Source organism: Triticum urartu, chromosome 2, assembly GCF_003073215.2.
Source record: "Triticum urartu cultivar G1812 chromosome 2, Tu2.1, whole genome shotgun sequence".
Lineage (NCBI taxonomy): Eukaryota > Viridiplantae > Streptophyta > Magnoliopsida > Poales > Poaceae > Triticum > Triticum urartu.
In genome coordinates this window covers 21,127,894-21,136,729 of record NC_053023.1, presented here as the reverse complement: position 1 = coordinate 21,136,729, position 8,836 = coordinate 21,127,894, and the positions used below count along the sequence as shown (strand labels likewise).

The following is an 8,836-nucleotide window of genomic DNA, read 5'->3' as shown; positions in this document are numbered from 1 at the left end:
ACGTTCCCATGTTCCCATCAATAAGCAATACATAGCACCAACTACCACCATATGGTGTCCGGTTACTTAATAGAGATTCCCCACGAAACATGTATAAATACTTGATGCCTTCTCCCTTGCTTCATATCAGTCAAAATATAGACATCTAAAAAGCTGAGGAAGTAGCACTGTGCTCGCCATTTTAAGTTTTGGGGCAATGCGGAATGTTTCCATCCTTGTGTACGTGTTTTCGGATTTATTTATTTTTGCGTTAAAATGAGCATGTGAGGTATTGGGAATTCAGTATCCAGCTGGACAAAGCTTCGTTGTGAATCACCTACTATATGCACAACAAGATAGTTTGATGGTGCGATGGACGATACCGGTCCATGATGGGTTGAAACTGAATGTGGACAGGGCCTTTCACTTCATACTATGGCAGATGTGGGTTTCTCGGTCAAGACCCCTGAGCAGTGCATCTAGCTAACTTGGAGCTGAAGCAGAAACTACTCCAATGTTGGCCCTTTTCAATACTTGTTGAAACAATGAAGCTTACAAGAGTTAAAAAGCTAAACACAAGCAAATATTGCTTGAAACTAGTGATGCACATTGGTAATCAATTCACATCAATTTTAGAAAACCAGTTCATTTGCTTGAACAAAAGAGGGTTTGTTTGAGAATGTTAGGCGCACCATTAGAGAAGAACTCCGAGCTACTGGTAGCCTTAGGTACCACAAGGTAAACTAGAACTATAATACAAAGACATTGGTTTTGCAAAGAAAGTTAACCCCATCAAGTAGCAGCAACAACGGAAACAAATTAAACAGTCACAATTCACCAAGCTAACAACTCCATAACATGTACAGCTATATATCCACCTGTAAACTTTTACATGGCCGAAAAGATATACAGCGGCAAACCCTAATACTCAACTAGTTACTCGGAAGTTTCCCGAAGACTCTCCAGATTCTATACAAGACAGGAAAGGGAACACCTTGCTCCTCTTTACCAAGGCATGACATTACATGCACGCTGTACCAACAGAAAAACCTCCACAGCCCATCCATGTCGCCACCAGAAGTGATGGCAAATGCTTTAAGAAGAATCAGCGTCGGCGTCAGCGCACTTCGCCGCCTGTTGACATCGGCAGGGCTTCGACGCCAGGCGCACCCGGTTCTCTGAGATCAAGCGGAAAATATTAGGAATCTGAAAAGAAATCCACATCTTGCGATACATCAGTTTGACCGTCTGCTTACCTCCTGTGATAATTAACTTCTCAACCCGTGCAACGATATGCTTCCCATATGTGTAGTTCTTCAGCTCGTTCAAGTGCACCTTGATGCTTGACAGGATCATCTCAAGGTGTTTGTCATCACAGGTCTGAAGGACTTTCTGTACGACGTAGTTGCCAAACTGATCCTTCATCAGTGTCTGCATAACAAATGGGCAAAGTCAGAATGAAGTGCACTCAAATCACTAAAGAATTGGTGTGCATCACGAAAAAAATTGCACAGCTAATAATAGAACACAGTAACAAGTTATAACCAAGGTTTGTCTGATAACCAAGACCCAGAAGGCACACACTAAACCTGCAAGGGTTTTGCAGCCATACAAAAAGAACAACACATTTTAGGGCTTAGAGAAATGACCGCACCAATCGAAAAGTTGGCAGCTAAGATACTCAGATATTTGTAGCAGTGAAGATACTCTGGTCTATCAGTAATAGGCTAGGTTTGTATGGAAAATATGTTGCATATAACAAAAAAAAGTACATATGATCTTAGGAACACATGCTGTGGGTGATTGATTTTGCACGGGCAGTGTTGATGACTAATAACCAAATCTGGCAAACTGAACTCAGTATCACCTCTCAAACAGTGTGCCGTTCAGAGGGGGTTCCTGTAAACCAGTTGACTACCAGGCAGTTTGGGTACTCATGCAAGGGAGACGTGCTAAGTGCCACGTATCCCTGTGTATTTCCAAAGGAAATGTAGTTTTCAAGATCAGAATAGTTTGATTAGAAAACATGCAGTGATGCACAGTGGGACAAACCTGAAATGTTTGACCACAAGAAAATATCTCCCTTATAAGGACATCACGCTCTTCAGGAGTTCCGTAGGTCAAACACTTTTCAATGACATTAGATGCATATTTCTGCTGGCTCAAGATAACCACTTGCCCTGTGAGCTTCTGAATAATGGACGACCGCTCCTCTGGCTTCCCATGTTGCAAGACATGCTGAAGAGTAAAGGTTCACCAATAAGTAATAAAATGGACTGAACAAATACAAATGTATCAAATGACATGGGAACTTTTACATGCTTCAATTCTCAAATGGTTTATTACTGAACAGATAACATGGCCAGACAATTAGATAAGGACTGCATATTGCTAACATAACTTGCTTTGGAGCACCAGCATTGGAAAATTAGAATGACTATTAAAACCCCTTTAAAGGTAAACTATGTTTATTTTTAATTGATACTTCAAAATCCTCATGGACAGATATTATCAAATTAGATAATATGGTATATACAGAAGTATTAAGTTTGATATTACTAGATTCATCATGGACTATTACTTCTGCAATGCATAACTACGTTTATGTGAGACAACATGTTCTATATGGTCAAAGTGCAGTCATGTCCCAAAAGACTTGCATTTTCAGTCAGAAGTACATCGTTAGATTTGTCATAGTTAAAAAGGCACACCTAGGCTCTAGGCCACAGTAAAACGCCTTGCGCTTAATGTGCGCAGAATTGCGCTCAGGCGTTTGCTTTGTCAGAAAAGCACAACGTGGTGGCAAAACATAAAATTAAAGCCTAGCTCTTTTTTTAGCTTCTGAGATTTATATGATAAAATGTACGCATGTAATGTACAAGACTTTATTTAAAATAGACTAACATTTTAATATTCAAAAACATGCAGAAACTAGGTTGTTAACTGATCAAGTCATGTTCAAGTCTTGCTAAAAAAATGTGTATTATTTATCCAAGTATTCCTAAAACGAGCTGGTCTTTTAATTGAAAAGGAAATCCCTGCAGATAAGTGCAAAATTATTTGTTATTGGATCAAATAGATTTTACACACTTCAATATGAAAGAGACCTGCAACTGGCAGCTAGTAAGGAAATGTATCCTATTGTCAGTTCACATGATAAATGCAACACAACCTTTCTAGTTAGGATGTCACTCAGAAGTCAGAATTCAATAGAAACAAATTATTTTGTCAGCAAAATATGCAGATTATTTGGCTGGACCAGTGGCTTAGGGCTGTACAATGTATATCATACAAGTCAACGCAGAAATACAAAACTATTCCAGTATATACAATACATATACAGAGTGTACTGACATACCTGAACAACGTAGTTCCCATATTTATCTTCAGTCAAAGAAAAAGCATGCTGCACAATTTCATTCATCACAGCACTTTGAGTCGCCGGTTTACGGCAATGCTCCAAAACTCTCTGCAAATACATATTACAATCTTCTTTGTTCAAAAGGGATTTATCTAACACTTTAAAAAGAAAAATAATGTGCAATTTTTGTACCTGAATAACTCTACAGCCATATTGGTGAGTGCAAAGCTTACAAATTTGTGATAGTATAGGCTCTATAACAAATGGAATGCGATCTTCAGGAACACACTCAATGCACTTCTGGATTACATGGTTGCCATTCTGATCACCGATACAATCCAGAACAGAATCCATGAGCTCATAAACTATAGCAATCTTTGTGTCCATATCAACTACCTCAATAACCTGTCAATACAGAATATTAGAATTTTATAATTTAAAGCATGCTAGAGATATTATAAAACTCCATTGCAAATGTGCCATGTCAATCAAAACCCCGATGGATAGAACTACCATTCAATGCAACAACTCTTAGAAGTGAAGAACAGGTGCTCCAAAATGAGTAGAAAGGGAGCGTGCTGACATTTATACAAACAAATAATGATTTACTACTCAATGTTACAGGGTAAGATAAACACCAGTCAATAAATTTACTACATCAAAAGGAGTAAAACTCGACAATGCAGCACTATCTCTGAACCTAACCTTTGTTTAGTATGGGTATGACAAATCAATGAGTTGGTCATCACAATGTTAAATGCCATTGGAAGACAAGAAATCAGGTCATCACATAACAACAAATGGATGGCCTCGTGAACATGTTAAATGCCATTGGAAGACAAGAAATCAGGTCATCACATAACAACAAATGGATGGCCTCGTGAATAACCAAGACATACTTGAATGGCTGTCAAGTTACTACTAGCAGGCTCAAAAGTCAAGTAAACTGAAGATTGACCTTTTGGAGGTCTAAGTATGGCTGTGCTGTCAAGTTACTACTAGCAGCAACATGGAAGTACCAGAATTTGCTGGATTATCTCATGTACAAACAGCTGGAGCATCCGAAACAAGCTCAGGGCACAAACTAAATCAAAAGATAAATGCATTTTTGTGAAATATGCAGTACCACATAATTTTGTCACAAAAAATGGCTAAATAACTCACAAACTGTTTTCTAACTACCCATTCCTACACTGAATTTTGATTACTCAAAAATCATAAAAATTCTTTAATACTGATTTTTTATGGTTGCATTTTTAGTTAGGACATTTACAGAAAAGCAGAAGGAACAAATTTTGCATGACACTCTTAACAGAAACAAATCATTAACATTAAACTGACCTTTTGAACAACTCTACAACCATACATCTGACCGCTTAGAGCCTTAATGTGGCCATTGAGTTTATCTGCTAACTGTTTCAGCTGGCTCTCCGTAGCAAACTCAAAGAACTGTGAACAGTGTATCACAAACATCAGTATAGCCCAAAAAACAAATAATCATCAAATTACCAGGACATGTTGATGTACCTTCTGGATCACATAATTACCAAACACATCAGTTGTTAGAGCAATAACATTGGCCAGTATCTCTGGAAAGATCTTTTCCCTATCCTCAGCAGATGCTTCTTCTAGTTTCTGTTGAATAAACCGACTGCCATGTTGATCCACACTGCATTAAGATGAAAATGAGATGACTTCTATAGAAATATATTGAACTAAAAAGCCGACTGCGGAATAAAAGAATAATATACCTGACATTCATGACATGGCCAACTGCATCAAGTAGCTCCAGGGTCTCATCACTGTTTCTATCAATAGAATCTATGCAGTGTTCTACAGCATTATCTTGATTGCTCTGTGGGCCCATATTCCTACCAGCTGGCCTTCTATTAACAGAGAAGAGCCGTGATTGCTGGTCACCATGACATGGGATGCTCCCCAAATTAGGATGAAACTGAGACCCTAATCTCTGCGCCCTTGAAGAGGGGAAACAAGGCTCATCATGATAGAGCCTGTTACCACTATAAGAGAGACCAGATTTTGGTACATAACTACTTTCATTCTGCAGACACTGCCGGGCAAACTGATCCTCAAGGTATGCCCTACGATTCCTAACCAAATCCAAGTCTGTAATGGTGTTGTTTCTACTGCTCAAGGGGTTTATCATATTTGTTGTAGCTGCATCACGGAGATAATTGGCCTCCCCACGCAAATTGCCTGACTGCATCAAAGTTAGCCTTTCAGCAAAAGACAGTTGATCAACATTATCCATGTGATGGTGATTCATCCTTGGGACATTGGGGGCATCAATTGAACCGTTCTGCCTACGTAAACAATTTCGACGTGTCGGGCGAAAATCCATGTGCTTGGACCTAGGTGAGTGAAAAGCATTACCAGCTGAAGGAAGCCGGCTATCATCAGCCATATTAGAGTTGAAATATCTGCGATGCATAAGCATTTCATCCAGCAGCTCTTTCTCATGACTTCTTTCATCAAATGATGCCCTATTAGACAGCCTCAATCCAGAGAAAGTATCTGAAAGATCAGAATCTGAGAGATAAGTAGAATCAAAGTCCCTTCTGCCAAAAGTGTTGATCTTTCCCATGTCTGGCATGAAGTGATTCTGATGGCCATAAAATTCAGCATCATGTTCTGCCAATGTTGAACCCATATCAAATGTGGAGTGGTTTGGTGTTGCGCCAACACCGCGAACTATGCTTGCTCTAAATGGCTGCCCATCAAACCCTCTGGTACCATTAAGCTGGGAGCCTCCGACACCTTTAGATAGTAATGCAGAGTTACCATAATGGTCCTGAAACAAAGAACACAAAACTTTATTAAATGATGTACCAATTATGAACATGAACAGCAAAACTACATACATCTGAAATTGGTGTCTTTATATGAGATTCATTTAGTAAATCAGGATAGATGCAAGCTTTTGCTGATGATATTTGCACACACCAGTTACACAATCACGTAAGAATAAATACCAAAAGTTAAACCACCAAAAAAGGAAGTTATGAGGACGCAAGCGCAATGAGCTCACAACATATTCCATGACAGAGTACCACAAGTCCATAGCCTAAACTTGTGTAGCTGCGTTGGTTAGCATGGGTGATTTAGTACAAAACAAGGGCCAATTCAAATATAGATGTAACAGGGAAGAAGTGATAGGTAGAGTTGTGCCTTTGATTTGCAGAGCATGAACCAACTGCAAACCCTACCGTATTTCTCTTTTCTTCACCCAAACCAGCTACCTTCCTCTCAATCCCTCTCCTTTTCCAGAGAGAAAAGAGAAATAAATTATCAAAAACGTAAATGAAAAAGGGCAACATATTTGTACACTTAATAACTGACCAAAAATCCAAAACCTTGCTTGCCACATATAAGCTTGATGATATTTACCACTCAATACAGCACACAGAACGCACTAAGCCATACTGAAACAAAGCAGTCAACGCAGGCAGCAGGTTATTAATACCTATGCTAAACACCTCATGCTATATTAGGATAATAAAGCCAAATGGCCTTACCACATTGAAACGAAAAATAATCATCAGACTGAACAAGAGAAACAGGGCATCTACCAAAAGCAGATGCCACGTTTCCCCATGATCCAACTCATCTCGGTGAACAGACACATAAATCGCAACTCAAGCGATTGCCAAGCAGATAACTAACAACGGTTACAACTACAAGCTAGGCAAAATTTTGACAAAAGATGTTCCAGCTGAATGCTTGCAGTACTCGAATATACTACTCCCTCCGTCATCCACCAAATCTACAATAGGTTCCATTGTGATGACATTGAGCAGAAACAGGACTGCACAACCAAGAAGACATGTGGACAATCAAATCAATCAGTAAAACCATAGATCACACATGGATCAAGATGACGATGCTTCCAGCCAGTCATCACCACCAAACACTTCACCAACAGGAACCAAAACACTGGTCCTTGCCTACATCTGAAACATTAGAACCGATACAGGACAGAAACAATAGAAAGAATCAGGCTTTCGCCAACTTTATCACACATAGAGACCTGAACCATCCAATTTCAACCCCCGTAGGCGCACAAAGCAGGGCATAATGTCCTCAATCGGAAACAATCTATGCCGTAACCCTCGCTCGGCAGCATCTGCTCAATTAGACTACCAATCAATAGCAACCTTCAAAAAGATAACAAATTTACAGGCAGCCACCCTCGCGCGAGCAAGAAAGGAACTAGCGGCGCACAGATCGAAACGAAATCCGACGGGAACCCCCTGCTAGAGCACACGGATAGATGTTAGATCCAATCTACAGCACGCACGGCACGGGCACGGCACGACGCCATTAACCAGCAACGGAAAAGCACGGAACAGGACAGGATTGAAGCATACAGGACCAATCAAGAAACAGCGCCGCCGGCCTTCTTTTTACCTGGTCGATTACCCCGCGGCGCCTGCTGACCTCGTCGAGCCTGGCGCCGAGCCCGCCGGCGCCGGAGAAGAACGAATCCCCGCCGCCGCCGCCCATCCCGCCTCCTCCTCCGCCAAGAACCCCCTCCGCCCCCAGCAGCGCGCCGTCCATGGTCGGCGGGGCGCTGCCGCTGCGCAGCGGGTCCCATCCCCACCCCGCGTCCTCCTCCCCGCCGTGCCCGAACGCGCGCCCGGCGCCGCCGAACGCGCCGCCGCCCATCCCGCCGTCGCCGAACGGGCCTCCCCCCATCCCGCCACCGTCCCCGAACGGCGCCATCCCGGAAAGCCCGCCCCGCGTGCGACCGACAGACGCGCACCGAAATGGCCTTGCGGTGGCGGCGGCGGCGGCGGCGAGGTCGCTAGGGTTAGGGGTTTAAGCGGGGGCGCGGGACGGGGGAGGGAACGGAAAATTTTGGGGAGCGGCGGTGGGGTGGGGGTGGGGGTGGGGTGGCAGGGCAGGGAATGGGGCCCTGACCCTGGGGTGGCGTATATATAGGCGCGGGCGGGCGCAGGTCAAAGGGGCTGCGCGGATGGATAGCGACGGCGAGCCGGGGACGGGGACGGGGACGGGACAAAACGGCGCGGCCGTTACTGGCGCGTGCTGGGCCGGTGGGCGCGGGTCGCCGGAGCCGCGCCGGGGCCGCGGGCGCCGGCCCCGGCTGTCAGTGGACGAGTAGACTAGAGATGGATAGACATGTGGTGGTCACGCAAGGATATGGAGCGCGGCGCGGTTTAGTTTTCTTTTTTTAATATATAAAATAAAATAACACGGTGCGTACGCAAGCGCATTTCAATGCGCATTGCTGGAAATCCTGAAATAAATCCAGAATAAATGTGAGTATCAAAAATTGGATCCTGATGGGATGAGGATAACACTGTCCATCTAACCATCCAAAAGGAAATGGGGAGATCGGTCGCGTGTGCGTGGACCGGGTTCGGGTGGCCCTCGGCTTGGGTGGTCACCGTCGAAGCTGCCATGCGTGCGTTTGTGTTTTCCAAAGACCTGCCCGTTGAGATCTTGTTTGTCCCG

General features: G+C 43.1%; 1 protein-coding gene across 1 annotated transcript; it reads right to left on the bottom strand.

Moving 5' to 3' along the window:
* Window positions 1-748: 748 nt before the first annotated feature.
* On the bottom strand, window positions 749-8,273 carry LOC125535260 (pumilio homolog 3-like). Its single transcript, XM_048698313.1, has 9 exons — window positions 7,769-8,273; window positions 5,092-6,152; window positions 4,868-5,009; window positions 4,682-4,789; window positions 3,533-3,745; window positions 3,338-3,448; window positions 2,032-2,217; window positions 1,236-1,410; window positions 749-1,157 (listed from the first exon to the last, which is right to left on the bottom strand). Exons 1-9 carry the CDS (start codon window positions 8,081-8,083, stop codon window positions 1,075-1,077), a joined length of 2,394 nt encoding a protein of 797 aa, XP_048554270.1. The 5' UTR covers window positions 8,084-8,273; the 3' UTR covers window positions 749-1,074.
* Window positions 8,274-8,836: the final 563 nt, after the last annotated feature.

What these genes read in the sequence shown, in the direction of transcription:
- LOC125535260 (XM_048698313.1), bottom strand. Translation starts at nt 8,083, where the DNA reads ATGGCGCCGTTCGGGGACGGTGGCGGGATGGGGGGAGGCCCGTTCGGC. An exon ending in GTAATTATGTGATCCAGAAG is followed by an intron (nt 4,790 to 4,867) that starts GTACATCAACAT and finishes CACTGTTCACAG; the next exon opens with TTCTTTGAGTTTGCTACGGA. An exon ending in ATGGGAACTACGTTGTTCAG is followed by an intron (nt 2,218 to 3,337) that starts GTATGTCAGTAC and finishes TTTACTCTTCAG; the next exon opens with CATGTCTTGCAACATGGGAA.